Here is a 19,200-nt window from a genome sequence, read left to right on the forward strand (position 1 = left end):
GAACAGTTTCTCTTTGCAGAATTTTAGGCAACAGGATTCTGATTATTCTTTCTCTGAAATCTGTCTTCTCCATGTCAATTTAATCTCATACTTTCTAAGATAGAAAGGTCACTTTCCCCAAAGATACCCATCATTTCCTCCCTAGTAGCCAGATCTTGTTGGTAATAATTTGAACCAGACGCAGTTTTCCTTGTTGGTTCTTTCACCTTTAAAGGTTGAAATTATTAAGGCAGTCTTTTTTTTTATGCTTGCTCTGCTTTTGGCAAAGTTTTGGCGGAAGTAAAGATAAATGAGGTCCCTTCTCACTAGCTCTATGCCATAGTTATCATTTATTTCTCAACCTCCTTGTCTCTTCATTTTTCAGAATAGGAAACTGAGGCCCAGAGAAGTTGTGGCCTAAATAGATGATAAATGGCAGAGGAGAATTTAAAACTTCTGCCTACAAATCTGTTATTACTTCACTGCACCATCATGCATCAGTGACAATATCACATCTACTTCCTTTGCTTATTCTGTTCCTTCAGAATACATCATTCAGAATATATGTTCCTTCATACTCTTTTTTCTTTGACCTGGAAGCTTTCAATTTTGGCTATATTTTGATAGTTTTCATTTTGAGGTTTTTTCCAAATGATTGGTAGATACCTTCTATTTCTACTTTGTGCTCTGGCTTCAAGAAATCTGGGCAATCTTTTATATCCTTTCAGTCTCTCAGGCTCCCAACCCAGGAGTGATGTTGGACTCCTCACTATCTCTCATCTCCCATGCCCAAACCGAACAGCTATGGCCTGTTGATTTCACTTTTGCAATATCTCTTAAATATACTTGTTTCCCTCTTATGACATTGCCACCATCCTTAAACATTCTTCACCTCATGCTTAAGACTATTGCAATGCACTGTTAGTGTGTCTACCTGCCTCAAGTCTCTTCCCACTCCAGTCTTATCATCCATTCAGGTACCACTGTTTTTCCTAATGTTCAGGGCCACCATGTCATTTCTAGGCCCCCAATGCCTTCACTATCAAATAAAATAATCCTCTTTTTGGCTTTCAAAGCCCTTTATAACCTATCATTCTCTACTTCCCATCATGTTGGTCTCCTTATACCTTACTCCCTTGCTGCATACTCTGAGATCCAGTAACACAGGCCTCCTGGTTGTTCTTCAAATAAGAGAGTTCACCTCTTGGCTTTGGACAAAATTTTCTCTGGTTATCTTCATTCCCTGAGTGCTACCCTCCTCACTTTGGCTTACTAGCTCTTGTCTTTCAAGTCCCAACAAAAATCCCAACTTCTATAGGAAGACTTTCCCAACCCTTTCCCAATTTCTTAACATAGTGTCTTCCCTTCATTAATGACTTTCTATTTATCCATTGTATAGCTGATCTGTACATATTTGTTTGCTTAGAGTCTCTCTCATGAAACGGTGAGCTTGAGGGCCTTTTTGTATTCCCAATGGTTAGCACATAGTAGGCACTTAATAAAATTTTAGTGAAAGAATTACAGGTACTCAGAAATGAAATAAATAGGTTGCCTTAGGAGGAGTAATACCTCTGTCACTGAGGAACCTTTAAGAGAATCCTAGATATCCAGTTTTTAAGGGGTTGTGGAGGAAATTAATGTTTTAAGTAGGAATTAAAATATATGATCTTGGAAATTACTCCTAAATATGCAATTCTCCAGCTGTCCAAGCACTTTCTGATACTTGTTTTGTTGTTATGTATCATTAGGAAAAGAAATAAGCATCTATTAATAATGCTTAATAACAATGTTAAATGATATATATGTAAACTATAGAAAATAAACTCTTGAGCACAAAAAAGTTAAGTAAAAAAACAAATATGCCAAGCTACCTTTCACGGTTGGACATTGGCTTCATTTGCAGTTGGGGGGTCATTCTGGTTGGGGTACTGACATTTTCATTAGGCTCCTCAGAAAGATGGCCTCTCTGGATTAAAAAAAAATCATGAGTTAGACTTGGGGAGAAAGCATGAGAAACAGGAAAATATTTTCTAATAAAATAGAACTTCTTTTAAGCTGCATATTGGTGCCCTCCTCTTATTCCAACAATAGCTTTAGGCAGCTCTTTAGGGAGCTCTTTAGGGAAGCCATTAGGATCAATATTCACCCTTTTCTTCAACTTGTGCTTGGATTTTCTCTTCTCTTTTGACCGTCCTGGCCGTCTGTGTGTGGTCACAGGTTGGCTGCTTTTGCTGGTGAGTCCATTCATGCGTTGGCTCTTGCCTCCGATGATACCCCGGCATTTGTCAAAACCACACTTACAAAGTTGCTTTGAGGGAAAAGCAGAGAATATTTAACTTGTATCTTAAGTCTACCAAAGAAACTCCTGGGGGATGGTCATCCCACAGTTAATTCATATTAACATAGGATTTTAATGAGAGAAAGTAATCATTTTTTTCTCTCTACTGAAGGAAGAAAAATATTAGGATCAAAGCAAAAAGGAGAGAAATTGGACTTTAGTAAAACTTTCTGACTGTCAAGACAAATGAGCAACTAAAGCAGATTAAACAACATTTTTTCTTAGGGTTCTTTATGAAGAAGAGAGATCCAATTGCTTAATTATATCAGGTAATAGGTAAAATGACAAGCAAATACTGCCCAAATATTTTAGAGTTCTATGGACAATGTTAGTTAATAGTTTATTAGATAAATGCTAGACAACAAAACCAAAAGTAAGCCCTTGTTTGGGATCTATTACCTGTTTCTCAACATTAAAAGAATGAAAATTGTAGTCATAGGTTAGTTCAGTACCAGCTGGCATATCTTTCAGGGCATAGAGCCCAATCCGGTAGACTCCATTAACAGACCTAAGAATAGAGAAGAGAGCAAGAATTTAAGACAGCACCTGGGAGCAATAAACCATGAGGTAATCTTTGACTTCCAATTAATCTTAAAGTACTTTAGAGCCTTTAAAATATCTAAATCTATATATCTTAGACACCCTAATCCCTTTTCCTCAGTACCTCAATCTGAATTACAATACAACAACCTAATTGATTTCCTTGACTCTGGCCTTTCTTTTTAAAATATTCAAAGTGAGTTTGGAAAGCTGGGAGTTTCCTCTCTAAAGAGGGAGTAGCAAAATTATATCATAAATTTTATAGAGTATAAGCCATGGAGAGCTAAAGAGAAAGTTGATTCAGTTCAGGCACCATGAAAAAAACATAATAAATACAAGGCAGAAGTGGAAAATATAAAAGCACAACTCATCATATAGTAAGCATTAACTTTCCTTTTCATAAGTCTTAAACGTGTACCACTGATACTTGGTTTAAAATAAGGGGAATACAGTTTGTCACATGGATTAAAGGCAGACATAAAAGATATAGAAGAGTAGGGGAAAAGGTTGGAAATTTTTAGAAAAGACTTTGTATGATTTTGTTGAATACAAAAGATGACTATTTAAAAATAGCTGTCATGTCATAGCTGTAAATTAATACCAATGCCTCCTGGAATTGACTTAAAAATTTTTTTTTCTAAGTACTGATGTTATTTTTAAAATAACTAAGTACTATTTTAATTGGAAATAATGGAACTTGCTATGAAATGTGATTCCTTTAGATTACATATTTGATTTATGTTCTGCCTATGATTTTATAGTAATTCTATTAAGTTTTATGAGACAAACTTTCAATCCACCATGGGGATGGGGTAGGGGCAGGAACCAACTGCTGCCAATTAAGAGTGCTGAGTAGCACATCCCAATTTTAAACCAGTTCCAGGTGATTATACATTATTTGGAAGATGAGGGTGACAATCCTGCTGAGATAGTAATGGGATCTATCAAAACATCCTCATTGGCTTGCTGCCCCCTTTATGAATGAGAGTTTTTCATCTTTTCCTTTCCCCTCCTAAATTTGTTTCTGATCTTTTAGATTTCAAAATTATACTTTTACTTCTGCCTTATTTTGAAACTTTCCTTGGTTTCCAGGTGTTTCTCATCCTGGAATATTCTACAATCCTTCTGGCCTATTAACTATAGAATACAATAAGGCCTGCCTCCATTTCCCATTAGTGGGATCCTCTTGAAGCTTCTATTTTATGAAGGCTCTTTGGTCTGCATGTCTTTATTCCCCTCTCAACACCATTCTAGATTTACTGGATTTCAAAACCTGGTAACTTTCATTCCTATCCTAGTCCACAGTAACTTTTCAGCTACCTTTTATATGTAGTTTTCCCCTATTAGAGTGTAAGAGCCAAGAAAGCAAAATCATCTTTATTTTGGTTAGTATCTGTACTCCTAGAACTAAGCACATTGGAACAAATAATACATTAAGATGCTTCCTTCCTTTTCATAGGCCCTTGAAAACTGCTAGGTTGTGATATATAAGTTAGCTATTAAAACTAAACCAAACAAAAACTCACCTTTAACCAGGATCAGAATATGTAATTGAAATGTCAGTCTTTGAATTTCAGTTCTAGACTTTACATTACAGTTTAAAACTATTAAAAAAAATTCCTCTTTGCCCTAATAGTCCATTCCTCTGTCCATTCCAAGAGACATCCAAATGCAATGTTTCACTGAATCCTGAATCCAATAGAGATATAGTGTGGAAAAGCTTTTTAAAATACCAGTTACTTTATAACTATTGTATGTTAAATGATTATACTCAAGGATAGTCAAATAGGATACAGAACCCATTAAAAAAAAAGCTTAATTTTGGTTTACTTAACTAGTTCAAAATATTCTGGGAAAGCTCACTTGGTTATTACTTTCTCTCCTTAAATTGTAGATGTGGTCCTGTCTAAACGAATAGTAAGTTGAACCATGATATAAGTGCATCAATTAGGATGTAGAACTTAGTGGAATGCCCATTCTAGGACTTCTCTGCCCAGAGCATTAAGAAGTTAAGTGACTTGCCCAAGACACATAGCCATTATATGTCAAAGGTGGGACCTGCCCCCGATCCTCCTGATTTGAGGCCAGCTCTCTATCTCTTGTGTCACAATACCTTTCTCTGATTTTTGTTGCTATTTTAAACTGTCAATTAGGCCAGGAAAGCACAAAAAGGGGCACTGTGGGAAATTAAGTACCCTAGGAACTTCTAAATATTTTAAGAACTATGGCATTTCTCTGGCTTTCTGATAAGTGAAAAATTGATGAGCATATTGCCAAGATTTATGTTCATGTAATCAGTAGAAATGATACAAAACGATGACAGAGATCGCTATATTTTGCATTTTTTTCATTTATTCAATTTTGTGCAAAAATTTTCCATTTTATAAATCATAGTTAAAATTTGCTTTAAGTAAAGTCCACTTTGTTGAAATGAAAAACTGGTCAACTGGTGCCTTTCTCAACAATTACTTGGAATAGGCATAAAATGTTTCTGACAGATTTTAAACACAACACAATGAAATCTGTTTCTTCTATATGGTGATTTAAAGGGCAATGGAAGGAAATACTGAGTGTGTGAGTCAAATGCAGAATATTAATTGTGTGCAAGAAATAGTACAAAATATTATCATTTAGAAAAAATATAATAAAAAAAAAGATGTGTGCCAGTCAGGGGGAAAAAAGAGAGCAAAATGAGTGTTTTTTTGAAAACCTATGTAATGTTTAAAAAACCCCCCAAAAGATCTAAATAAATGAAGGCCATTTAGTGAGCTGAAATCTTCTTTGAAGGACTTTTAGAAAGACACAAGAGGCCCACAGTATAATCTGCACTATTGGAGGAACCACTGATATTAATTATACTTTGAAGTATCACAATTTTGAACTTAATTCAATATTGTTTTGTATTTTAATATGGTTTCTTATAAATTTATGATCCCAACTAGAGTCAAAGATAAAGACAACAAAATCCACGAACATTATAAGTGGAAAACTGAATAGGGAGAAAATGACAAAAAAAAAAAAAAAAAAATCATGTTAAGTACAAATAGATACAAACAAAATGCTATCAGAACTACAGGGGAAGGAAAAAGTATTTTTGGCTATGAAATGACTGAAGTTTCATAAAAGAAGAGGCTTTTAAACTCAGTCACAAAGGATGGGTTGAATCTCATATTTCTAAAGTGCTTAGCATAGTGCCTGGAACATAGTAGGCACTATATGTTAGTTATTTCAAAAACTGAAGTCAGCAAGTGAGATCACAGCAGAGAGGCCATTCCAGGCAAAGTAGTAATTTGAAAAAAAGGCAAGGAGTTAGATTGAATGGCTCTATTAAATCTTGACATTTCTAATCTCAAATCTTCCTTACTTGTCTCTTTCTCTCTACTCACATACTTATGTACTAGTTTAGGTGCCCATATTCTCTCAAGTGGACAACTGCAATAGTCTTTTAGTTGTGGTCTCTCTGCCTCCACTCTCTCCCAACTCCAATCTATCCTTTACTCAGCTACAAAATTGATTTTCCTAAAGTGGAAGTGTGATCATATCCCCTCTGCACTCAGTAAAATGCAGTGGTTCATTTTGTTTTACCTGCAGAAACAATTATAAAGTACTCTGGTGTTTAAACCTGTTCAAAACCTGATTCCTTCCTACCTTTCCATCCTAATACTTTGCTTTCCTTCACAGACGGTACAATTCAGTTACTTGCTGTTCTTTGTAAAAAACACTTTCTCCTATCTCCATGCTTTTGCATTGGCTGTAGCAACAAGTAAAATGCTCTTCCTCTTTAACTCTCTCAGGTTCCTTGGCTTCCTTCAAAATTCTGCTTATTCCCTACCTTCTACAGAAGGCCTTCTTCAGTATATAGAGCTGCTAGTGCTTCCACCTCAGAAATTACCTTCCATCTACTTTGGATATATGTTGTAGGAACCTAGTCAATTACATATGGTCTCTCCTATTAGAATGACAACTTCCAGAGGGTTAAGAACTGTTTTACTTCAAATTCCCAGGGCTTAGCACAGTGTTAGGCACATACATAGTAAGAACTTAATGTTTGTTAACTATAGTAAAAGACACTGAAAATGATCTTGCAAAACTGAGAATATTCTTATATGCAAAGAATTCTTTAGTGAAGTAAGAATATTTAATTTTGGGGAGCAAAGGCCTTCGATGTGCTAATTTGCCAACCAATTCAAACAGCACTCTAAAATAAAATACAAATAAGTGTGACTCGGTGAGAAAATGTACTCAGCTAAGCTTGTTATATCTAGGATAAGGATAAACGAATAATCAAACAACAATTAAAAAAAAGGCTATCCTATTTGGCCAGGGGCCCCTTATCCTTCTCACTCTGTGCTACAAGGGCACTTGAATTTTGCTGAAATGCTAAGGGTTGAATAGTTCTTGATATAGGATTGTTTTATTATATACAAGTCATCTAGCTGCTGAGGCAGTAGATAGAGCCTAGACCCGGATCTGAAACCTTGGGTTTAAATCCAGTTTGAAAAACTTGCTTTTGACCTTGGGCAAGTCACTTAACTTTTCTCAAACTCAAGTTTTATCATCTGTAAAAGGGAAATAATAATAATGTCTACCTCCCATGGTTACTGTGGGGATTAGATATCTGTAAATGCTTTGAAAACCTAAAAATGGTATTATTATTAGACTTGATATGTCACAGTAATGCAGAGAGTTCATATTTACAATCAACCAAAGTAATGTATCCGGAAACTTGATACATTAGTAGGTATAAAATGAGATCCTAGAATTAATGAAGATTATAGTTCAGTTTGGTTTGTTCTGGCGAATAAAAGAATGGAATTTGGAAGCAAAATAGTACCATTTCTTCCTTTTCCTCCAAATAGTTCTATGCCTGTGAAACCTGTTCAGTATACTAGCACTATGCCAGGACACGGAATCGCTTCATCTGAATTGTGTTAGGAAAATTCTGAAGATCACCTGGCAGGTTAAGATTCCAGAGACTGAGGTCCTTTCTTGAAGTAATCAACTATGCATTTCAACTCTATTAGAGAGAGCACAACTCTGTTGGTCTGGCCACATTGTTTGAATGACAAATGTGTAAATTTGTTAAGTGTACTTAACAAAAACTTGCATAAGGAAAGCACTTACAAAGTGGTCAGAAAAAGCGAATATAAGGAAGCTCTCAAGAACTTTAGAACTGAATGTATGATATCGATTAGAAGACACTGCCCAGCATGGCATGCACAACATGCTGTGCTCTCTGTGTAAAGCAGAATTGAATTAGCTCAGAATAAATGCAAAATGTAGAGTTAAAGAATCCACCCCAAATGTTCACAGGGACTATTTGTGTCTGATCTGTGGGAGAGCATTATTCCAAACTTATATTGGTTGATCAATCACAGCTGAATATATTAACTTGACTCTAATATAGTGATGTCTTTTCCTCTTCAAGGATGAATGACAACCAGGTTACATATTACAACGACAACACTTTAGTCTAATTAGAATAAAAACCCTTACACAGCTTTTAATATTAACAACTTCCCCCTCTTAAATATTTTACATAATTCTTATGGCAGAGGCCTGATCAGTTCAAGAAGGACTCCTAGGTACTTACTTATCAGGGTAATTATCAGAGTAGGAGAAGGAACCTTTTTTAACAACTTAATTAAAAAAAGTTTTTCTAGGATTTACCTTTTATTAGATTGAAAGAAAAATCTTCAGAGTGATTAAAAAAAGGTAAAATTGTTTTAGGAAAATAATTCTTCAGGCTCTGCCAAAAAATGTGATTTGTTCCATCTAAAGAATCAAATAATCACCTGAATTTTCTAAGTATATTTTATCTTATTGTGGAATTTTCCCTTTTGTTTTGGGAATACTACAAATTGTGAGTGGGCACTTTGATCTCAGAAATTTTTAAAGACAAGATGAAGCTGTTCCTTTTAAGTTTTTGTTAGGAAAGATGTTTAGAATAATTTAATCTATCTTTGGTAGACTTGTATAAAAAAAAAAAAAAGATTAGGAATTTGAGGAAAGAATCTTTTAAAAAGGAACCAGAAATAAACAGTTTCTAAAGTGGGTACTTGGGAATGATCTTAAAGTAATTCTTAAACTTTTGTGTAATTTGGTCACATCTGGAAGTCTGGTACCTTATTATATAATCAAACAAATAATAAACAAAGTATCAAAATATATTTTTAAGAATTTCAGAAATCCCGATTTTGAAGATATAAAATAGATTCCAAAGTCCCAGACTTCTGGGCAATGGATAGTGAATAAGATGTCCTGACCCTTATGTTATTCAAAAACAAAAACAAAAACATTTAAAAAAATATTCATATTTTATTCAGTTAACAGGGATCTAATGTAGCTCTCTATTCTTCCCAAAGCCCACTAGAAAATCATAAAAACAAAATCCTTCTCATAAATATATTTAAGGATATACATATACACACAGTTAAGCAAAATAAACTATACAGCACTGGTCATGTGCAAAATGAAATATTTCATTTTGCATCTTAAGACCACTCTTCAAGAAGTATAGCATGGCTTCATCTTTATTCCAGTTCTTAATATTCTAGACTTATATAAATTGTTCTCTTGAGTTCTACTCATCCAACTCTACATCAGTTTTCCCAGGTATGTCTAAAGCTCATTTCATTACAATTACATACCATAATTAGCTCAGCCATTTTCTGATAGTTAACCCCAAATTTCCATTTCTTTGCTACTATATAGAGAGATGCTACATATTTGGATCCATTTCATTTGATTAATCCTTCATATATTTTGTTTACCCATAATTATTTGTATGTTGTCTCCTTCACTACAGTATGAGTTTCTTGACATCAAGCTGTGTTTTTGCCTTTCTTTTTATCTACAATCCTTGGCACAATTCTTGGCATGTAGCAGGTACTTTAATAACAATAGTTTTTTGTTTTCAAAATACATGCAAAGATAGTTTTCAACATTTATCCTTGCAAAACCTTGTGTTTCAAATTTTTCTCCCTTCTTTCATCCCACATCCTTCTCCTAGACAGCAAGTAATCCAATATATGTTAAATATGTGTAATTCTTCCATACAGATTTCCACAACAGTAGGTACTTAAATAAATACCTTTTTCCTCTTTGAAATATCATCTAATAAAGATTTTGCTGGGTCAAAAGAAACACACAGTTTAGTGACTTTGGGGACAGAGGTTCAGATTGCTCTCTAGAAGGATTAGACCAATTCTGAGTTCCAACAGTACTTTGATGTGCAAAAAAGTTATGTTTGAACTTATTAGCTCATTGATTTTTAGATTAACATAGGAAGGTTTACATGAAATAATAGAGTGAAATGAGCCGAGCCACAAGTTGATTGAGTTGATTTGAATATTGCAAATATTCAAATGAATGACAAAGGATCTATGAAGAAGAGGAAGAGGTGAGGGGGAGATCTATCTATCTACAGATATAGATATGGTTATATAGATATATATCTAATCTTAAATGGTGGCCTCTTCTAGTGTGGGATAGGGAGGAAGAGAAAAAGGTATACAGCTTGGAACTTAAAACATAATAAAAAAAATCAAATTAAAAAACAGCAGTGTTACTAATATTATTGGAAAAATTTTCTACTTTCCCAATATCTAAGACTATAATTGTGATTTTTTTTCCCCCTTCCTGTTACCAATATGGACAATTATTTTTATTTTTATTTTCCTATTACTGCATCAGCCCTGCATTCCTGGAGTAACTCTAATCTTGACATAGTGCATAATCTTTGTGACATGTTGCTATAGCACCATTGCTGATATGTTATTTAAATTTTTGGCATCAGTACTCATGGTTTTGGTCTATAAGTTTCCCTCCTTTCTTTCTCTGTTTTAACTTTTTTTGGATATCAAGAGCATCTTTGCATTACAGAAAACTTTGGTAGGATACAATTTTTTCTTTTGCAAAGTCTGTAATTCTGGGATTAATTGATCTTTGATAGAATGCATATGAAAATCTATCTGGTTTCACATTTTAAACCTTTCTTGGGATTCTTCAATGTTTTTTTCACCCCAAAATTGAGTTATTTAAACATTTGATTTCTTCTCTTAATCAGGTTATTTAATGTTTTCATAAATACTAATTCATTTCACTTTTCAATTTTGTTGGCATACAGCTAAGCAAAATAGTGCTAAAACATTTTTACATCATATTATGATTTCTCCTTTTCCATTTTTGATAGTAGTACTTTGATTTTCTTCTTCATTTGAAATACCAAATTAACAGATCTTTTTTTTTTAAGCAGTTTTTAGTTTTATTGGGTTTTTTTTTTTTTTTTTTGCTTTTAACTTGTTAACCTTTTCTTTATTTTCAGAATTTTTGTTTTGATGTTTAATCAGGTTTTTAAAAATTATTTAACAGAAGGTTTTGCAAGGGTTAATGCTGAAAAATTACCGATGCATATGTCTTGTAAATAAAAAGTTGTAATAAAAAATATTTAATTTTTTCATTTTCTGTTACTTGAAGAGCCTAATTTAGTGATTGTTAAGTCCCTGATTAGAATCACCATATCATGAAAAAGCTCAACTATATGGCTCACTCTCCATTTCCAGTTCATATTTTAGTCTGTTCTATCATCACAATGCTCTTTCTACCTCTAGAATGGCTGCCTGTCTTCTTGGACATCATCTTGGACCTCAATGTCATAAAGCTCCCTTTTATGTTTTGTCTCTCCTTATTCGAGTCTAATTTCACTGAGAGTAAGGATCATAATCCCCCCTTCTCTTTTTTGTATCCCATGGTGAGCACAATAATATCATATAATTTAATGACATATAATAAATGTTCTAGCTACCTAGTATGCACAATTCATTGTTTTATCCCTTTAAATTTCTTCCTAAAGATTGCTTTGGATGAATCCTAAAAAATTTGGTATGTTGTCACATCTTGTAATTTTTTTTAAAAACAAAATTTTACAGTTTCTAGGATTTATTCTTTGAACTACTAGTTCTTTAAGATTATTACTGACTCACCAATTAATTTTAATCCTTTCACCATCTTTTATTTACTATAATTTTTATTACATTGTTATCACAAAAGGAAGTGTTTAATTTATTTTTTTTTTTACTTTTTTTGGTGAGTTTTTTAATATAATTTTTTATAAATGGGATAAGAAATCTATAATCTCATATCTACTCCCATTAATAACCAAACATCTTTCATATCTAACATTTCTAAAATTCTATTTGATGCCTTAATAAGTTATTTACTTTATGTTTTCTAGATCTGAATTATAACAGTTGGGGGAAGGACCTCAATCTATCTCTATTTCTCCCTGTAACTCATTTATCTTTTCTTATCAGTAGTTAGATATTATGCAACTTAGTGTATATATATTCAATATTAGTAAAAATGCAGTGCACATGATCAGCTTCCCAGATTATCCCTTTTAAGACTTTAGATTTACTTGTACATAGCAACAAGATGGTTATGTGATGATCAACTGTGATAGACTGAACTCTTTTCAACAATGAGGTGGAGCAGGCCAATTCGAATAGACTTGTGATGGAGAGAGCCATCTGCATCCAGAGAGAGGACTATGGGGACAGAATGTAGATCACCATATAGTATTTTCATCTCTTTTGTTGTTGTTTGCTTACTTTTTTCCCCCTCTCATTTCCCCTCCCCCCTTTTCATCTGATTTTTCTTGTGCAGCATGATAAATGTGGTAATATGTTCAGAAAAATTGCACATGCTTAACCTCTATTGGATTACTTATTATCTAGAGGAGAGGGGAAGGGGGGAAAGAAAAATATGGAGCACAAGGTTTTGCAAGGGTGAATGTTGAAAACTATCTTTACATATATTTTGAAAAATAAAAAGCTATTATGAAAGAATGTAATTTTACAATAGCCTTGTCTGAGTTGATTTATTCCTTGATTTTATGAGTTCAGCAAAAGCAAAATAGTTTTTGACTCAGTTACTTATTCTAAAACTTTGTGAATCTTTGTGTTTCAATGTGTTCTGCATAAACATTTTGTCGGTGTTATGGGCCAGAATTCTTATTGAAACAAGGATTCTTACAAGGTGCTAACTCAGTGGAATTGATGAGACAATGGTTATCTAGTTTAGCGTGGTGATGAATAGTTCTCTAGTTAGTACATGTACTTAGTACTTAATATAGATTGACACCTATTCTACAAGATTCACCCCTATGATAATGTAATTAGAATAAAGGATATAAGCTGGGACAAACTCAGCCAGATTCATTCCATCTTCATCAGCCTTGTGGTGGCTGGCCTGTCCTCCGCTCTCCCCACTGAGACCAAGGCCGGTCTGAAAGGCTCTCAAGAAAGCTAGCTGGGCCCCAAGCAAGGAAACTAGATTGTGAAGGAGATAATAAAGGATTTGGACTTTAACACCTGGCTACTCTTGTGGTGATTACTCAATTGAAATGAAGACTGCTCCAAGACCTCCAGAAAACCAACCAAGAACATTACATGTTGGAGTCTACTTTCTAGTGCATTCTGCCACCCTCTTCCAATATAAGGCTGAGTCCTTCTCATTAGTATTCAGTTTTTTTTTTCCCCTGTCAACAGAGTTTATTTTTAAAAGAGTTGGATTTTGTCAACCAAAAGGATGGAATACAGAACATAAAATAAATGCAAATATAAGCTGTTTTGCAAACCATTTTCATAAACATAAAAAATCAATACAGAGATGCCCTGTGGAACAAAAACATAATAAAGGCTTAAAGATTAAGGTGTTCCCTTGGCAAAGCTGGAAGTTTTCAGTGTTCAATACTTGGAAGTTAGAATAATCCATACCCTAATCAGACCTGAATAGAAGAATAGCAATTTGGCTTAGGCAGAAATTGATGAAGCACTTAAGTTTCTTGAATCATACAGCCACCAAAGTTCTTTTCCATAACACAGTGCCAGGTACTATTATTTGTACTTATCAAATTTCTTTTAATATAGGTTATGTACTTCTCTCAGTTATTATTTTTCTAGGGCTTACATTGCATATTCTTCACTCCTGCTACACCTTACCTCCTCTGATATGACTACATTTTTTATTATGTCCTTCCAGTCACTGCAAGTTTTGAGTACTGGCAGTTTTGGGAAGGTACTGATAGGAGTATGTAGAGGAGGTATAACTCAGGCACTCCAAAACTAGGCAGATGCTTATGTATGTGTACACACTTGGAACTGTTCCAATTTCTTTCTTTCTTTTTTTTTTTTTTGATGTTCGTTCATTTGCAATTTATTATCTTACTCATTTTCTTTTCTTTTTGATCTGCTTTCTTGTGCAGCAAGATAATTGTACAAATATGTTTAAATATATTGGATTTAGCATATATTTTAACATGTATAACATATATTGGATCACTTGCCATCTAGGGGATGGGGTGGGGGAAAGGAGGGGAAAATTTGGAACACCAGGTTTTGCAAGGATCAATGTTGAAAAATTATCCATGCATATTTTTGAAAATATAAAACTTTAAAAATAGAAAAAAATTTTTTTAAGAAAGGCAGGTAGTCTATGGGAGGTGGGAGTCAGAAGCAAAATACGTATGATGGACAAGGTAAAAGGAGGAAAGAGGAATAGGATAAATGGGGGAAATAGGATGGAGTAAAATACAATTAGGAATCATTCTCTGATAATTTAAGGCCTCATTTCTCAAGGATATAGTGAGCTGAGTCAAATTTATGAGAATAAGAGCCATTCCCCAATTGATAAATGGTCAAAGGATATGACTAAGCAGTTGTCAGATAAAAGTTATCTATAGTCATATGGGAGGAAATTATCTAAATCACTATTGATTAAAGAAATGCATTTCAAAATACCTCTAAGTGGTTTTCTAACTTTTGTTCTTTATATCTTTACACAATTAAAAGTTTTTGAGGATCTATCCAAAGAGTTTCTGTTCATTTTATTTATAGATATTGATTATATTAGAAACAGAAACTAATTTTGAATTTGTAAACCCCCTGAAAGGGTTTCAGAGACTCCCAGGATTCTCTGAATCACACTTTGATAACCTCTGCTCTATGATACCACCCCACACCTATTATTTTGGTGAACATGACAGAAGAAAACGAAAAATGTTAGAGGAGATGTGGAGAACATTGAGACACCAATGAATATTTGGTGGAATTGAGAACTGATCCAACCATTTTTCAGAGCAATTTGGAATTATGTCCAAAGGGATATATATATATATATATTAAAATATATATATATATCAAAGATATAAACAACAAAAAAGAAAAGGACCTTCCAAAACTTTTTATAGCAGTTCTTTTAGTGGTGGCAAAAAAAAAAATGGAAATTCAGGGGATGCCTATCAGTGTTCCAACTTATTTCTTGTACTCTCTTCTCTCTTTGCTTTTCAAATCCTTAGTGAGAATGTGCTTAGCAACAACCAAATCTCTATACTTAATGCAATTTGCTTTAGCTGTTCTTTTTATATTCCTAAAACTTACCACAATGTCTAGCATACATTTTATGGTTAAAAATGGTGGTTAAAAATGCTTATTGATTATTCACTATCATTTAATACAGTAATTTTTTTTTATTCTTTATCCCTTCCCTTTCTTTTTTTCTTTTAAAATGATTCAAATAAAACAAAACTACTTATAGGGACTCTTATTTAATTTCCTGTGATCCCCGATGACATTAGGATTCTGACACATTTCTCTTCTGCCTTTTAGAACGTAAATACATTATTCTTGCATAACTCCTTCCAAATGCTCAAATGTATTTGATTTCTATGTTTTTTTTTTTTTTTTTGGCTCTTGTATTTTTATTTCAAGATTTCTACTTCTGTCTTTTAATCAGTAATACTTAGAAGTCTTGTGCTTCATTGAAGGTTCATTCTCCAGCTGTAGGATTACACCCAATTTTTAAAAGTTGCTACTGGTTGTAAGCTTATATCTTCTGTCTTTTGAATATCTTCTTTCAAGCTCTGTTTCTTTGATATGATAATTTCAAATCTTATGTGATTCTTGAACTCACCCCCCCACCCCACCCCACCCCCGCTTCCAAGCCGGCTGCTGTATCATTTTTCTTTGACCTAGAACTTCTGAATTTTTGCTCTGATGTTTCTGTAATTTTCAATTTAGCATTCCTTTTCAGAGGTGACGGGTGAATTCTTTATAATTTCACTTTATACTTTAGTCCTGATAGGTCTAAGCAGTCTCAATGTGTGATTTCTTGAAATATGATATTCAGACTCCTTTTGGTCATGGTCTTTCAGTTAGTCTGTGTAGATTTACATGGCTGGATTATTTTTTCAGTACCCACAGAAAGGCTATGGCTTATACTGACTTAGGAAAAATATTCCATTATGGGAAAAAATTCTCACTACATTTCTGCTGGAATAACCGTGAGAGAAAGCTGGCTGTATTGCTTACCTGTACTCTACAAATCTTTGACAATCTCCTTCCTTTCCTTCCTTTTATTTTCAGTGGGGAAAAAATAAGTTAAAAAGGATTTTCAAGAACAGATGAGTTGTAAACTATATATCAGATCTCATTACACTATTTTTCTCTCCTGAAATACCCTCCTCTCCTGAGTGCCTTTTTCGATGGTACTAAAATCTTTCTAGTCACTAATGCTTATAAACTTAGTTTCATTCTCAGATCTTAACTTCCCTCACTTCATAGATCTAATTGCCAAATCTTGTTTCTATCTCCATTATATCTTTCATATTATCTCTTTATTTGATATTGTCCAGAATGATAGTATTATACTAATTTCTATTCATCTCCAGACCATGAAACCTACATTCTGGCCCGCCTCTTCCTGCCCCCAGGACCCCTAGGTCCCTGGATTCTTTAACAGATGAGTTTAATATTTTGTCAGAAACCAAGCTACCATACCAATTCTCAGGCATTTGGAAATCTCATACCACCTCCTCAGCCTCCATTTTAAATCTTACATTCTTATATTAGAATGTAAAGCAACTTGGAGTGATTGTGAAGACATTGTGAGACCCTAGAGAAGTCCAGTTTACTCGTAAATATCTGAATAATGCTTTAAAAATGAATCAGAATCAACAAAGATAAAGGAACACAGTCTAAGACTGCACAAAAGGACCATTTAGAATCACAGTAGGGACAAGATAGGGTAGTTGAGAGGTATACTATAAAGCAACCTGATAACACAGAAGAGGAATAGGAGCAAACTGATAGTTTCACCCATATTAAGAGAAAGAGATGGGGCTGGACCAGTTTCCACCAAGGTAAGGAATGACCTTGGTCTCTCAAGGTCTCATCAACATCTGGGTCAAGAGGTGGGGTCAGATTAGCTTCCAAGTTGTCTGTATTTTATCTATGCAACAATTCAATGTACAACCTAACACACTCAGGTACATAGATCTGAGCCACAGCAAGGTTAGACAATTCCTGAAGAAGTTTTAGCTACAGAATTCAGGATCAAGAGGACAGTCCAGTAAATCAATAGTGGAGTTTAATGCAAACACCAACTCTCAATACTGAAACTGAGGCAGAACATATGAGTAAATAGAAACAAAACGGTTAACACAAGGAATAAATATATTGGACCAAGAGAAGCCCAAGGGATAAACTCAGAAAAAGTATAAATCAACAACAAATCTAAGCAGAATTTCAGAGAAAAGGCAAGGACTGGAAGACTACTAGAAGAAAGCAAACAAGATATAAAATACAATAACTAGGAAGAAGAACATCGCAAAGAGAATGAAGCGTCTTAAAGAGTGGTAAAATTAACTCAGGAATTGACCTCTCCAAAAAAGAGATTAAGATAAGAGAAGAAGAGATAACATAAGCATAACTGTATTAGCTAAAAATCAAGTGGACTAAATTCTACAGATATGACAAATATCAAGAAATCATGAATGAAAAGATTTCTTAGAACTGGAGAACTAAATGAAAAATAGGAAGAATCTAATAGTCACAAAATGTCTCCAAAAATGTCATAACCTCCTAGGTGAAAAAAATATTGCTAATAGCTAAAAAGAAAGTTTTCAAGTACCATAAATTCACAATAAGAAAACATAAGATCTGGCATCTGTCAATACAGAGAGAAGAGCTTGGAATAGGAATATTGTAAAAGACAAAAAATAAAAGTTCATAATAAAAGGACTATGTAAAGTTAAAGTGTTTACATGATTTAAGAGTAGAAGTAACAAGTATCTTCTCAGAACCCTAGTATCTTTAAGGATTCCAGAGAACAATAATAATATCTAACATTTACATAGTGTTTTAATATTTGTGAAGTGCTTTAAAATATTATTTTATGCTTAAAACAACCCTGGGAGAAAGATGCTATTCTTATATATGAAGAAACATGTGGTAGGAAGCAGTTAAGTATTTTGCCCAGGGTTCACAAAGCTAGCAAGTGTTTAAGACAGGATTTAAATTCATATCTTCCTCATATCAATGTGCTCTGTAACTCTGATTGAATTTTTTGACTGCAGTCTGGGTCACAGATGCCACGGTCACTTTTAAAAGAGGTGGCTGCTTAGTTCAGTTTTTCTCCTATTACCCAGCAGTTGCACTGCCTTTTATCTTCTTTGGAATTCTCCATCATGTTTTCCTTCCCTAGGAAAATAAGCAATGGGAAAGCCAATTATGTTGCAAGACTAAATCTGCCTGATACTCACAGCTCATTAGTACCTTCTAGCATTTTGAATAAAGCTTTGGGGCAGAGGCCAGGGCCAAGGACTCTAGAACTTTTACTTAAAATGGAGCTCAGTACAATTTTTCTTTACTTCCCACCAGCTACAAAGCTTTTGTACTTCTTCCATCACCTCCATCTGCCCCTCCCCTATATCTATCTGAATTCAAATCTGGTCTTCTGTCACTATCTTTGTGATGCTGGGCAAGTCACTTCATTCTCTTTGCCTCAGGTTCTTCATTTGTAAAATGAGCTGGAGAAGGAAAATGGCAAACCATTCCAGAATCTTTGCCAAAAAAACGCCAAAAACCCAAAAATAGGATCACAAAGAAAATGAAAAAATGAAAAACAACAACAAATATGAAAAATCATAATGGGCTAAAATATGATAAAAACTGTTTATTCTCATAGAGGGGGGTGTTCACACTGAACATTATCATCATCATAGAGTCTAAACAGAGAGAGTTTAGACATGAGACCTAGAAGTAGCTTTGTATCTTGAAAAGAAGAATGGAAAGGAATGGTAAGACAGTTAAAGGAATAATGAGAAAGGAAGAACTGGAAAAATTATTTCATATAATCAAGGTAGAAATCTATGCAAATAGGAAAGAGTGTAAGGACAGTGGGTGACATCTAAAATCACCCTCATGTGAACTGGTCAAAGGAGGGGAAAATATATAACTAATGCACAGAGGTGAGTACCGAAATACATTTTACTCAATACAGAG

General features: G+C 34.0%; 1 protein-coding gene and 1 long non-coding RNA gene across 6 annotated transcripts in view; one reads left to right on the plus strand and one right to left on the minus strand.

Moving 5' to 3' along the window:
• LOC116423344 overlaps positions 1-19,200 on the plus strand; it is a 71,479-nt gene that overhangs the window by 21,463 nt on the left and 30,816 nt on the right. The gene's annotated exons all lie outside the window — the stretch shown is intronic.
• ASH1L (ASH1 like histone lysine methyltransferase) overlaps positions 1-19,200 on the minus strand; it is a 217,593-nt gene that overhangs the window by 21,341 nt on the left and 177,052 nt on the right. For all 5 annotated transcript variants that reach the window (XM_031966722.1, XM_031966720.1, XM_031966721.1 and 2 more), the window contains 3 exons: positions 2,717-2,825; positions 2,126-2,287; positions 1,851-1,945 (listed from right to left, as the gene is read on the minus strand). In XM_031966722.1, the coding sequence (XP_031822582.1) occupies positions 1,851-1,945; positions 2,126-2,287; positions 2,717-2,825 (366 nt within the window). The remainder of the gene's footprint in view (positions 1-1,850; positions 1,946-2,125; positions 2,288-2,716; positions 2,826-19,200) is intronic.

The sequence above is a fragment of the Sarcophilus harrisii genome, chromosome 4, assembly GCF_902635505.1.
Source record: "Sarcophilus harrisii chromosome 4, mSarHar1.11, whole genome shotgun sequence".
Taxonomy (NCBI): domain Eukaryota; kingdom Metazoa; phylum Chordata; class Mammalia; order Dasyuromorphia; family Dasyuridae; genus Sarcophilus; species Sarcophilus harrisii.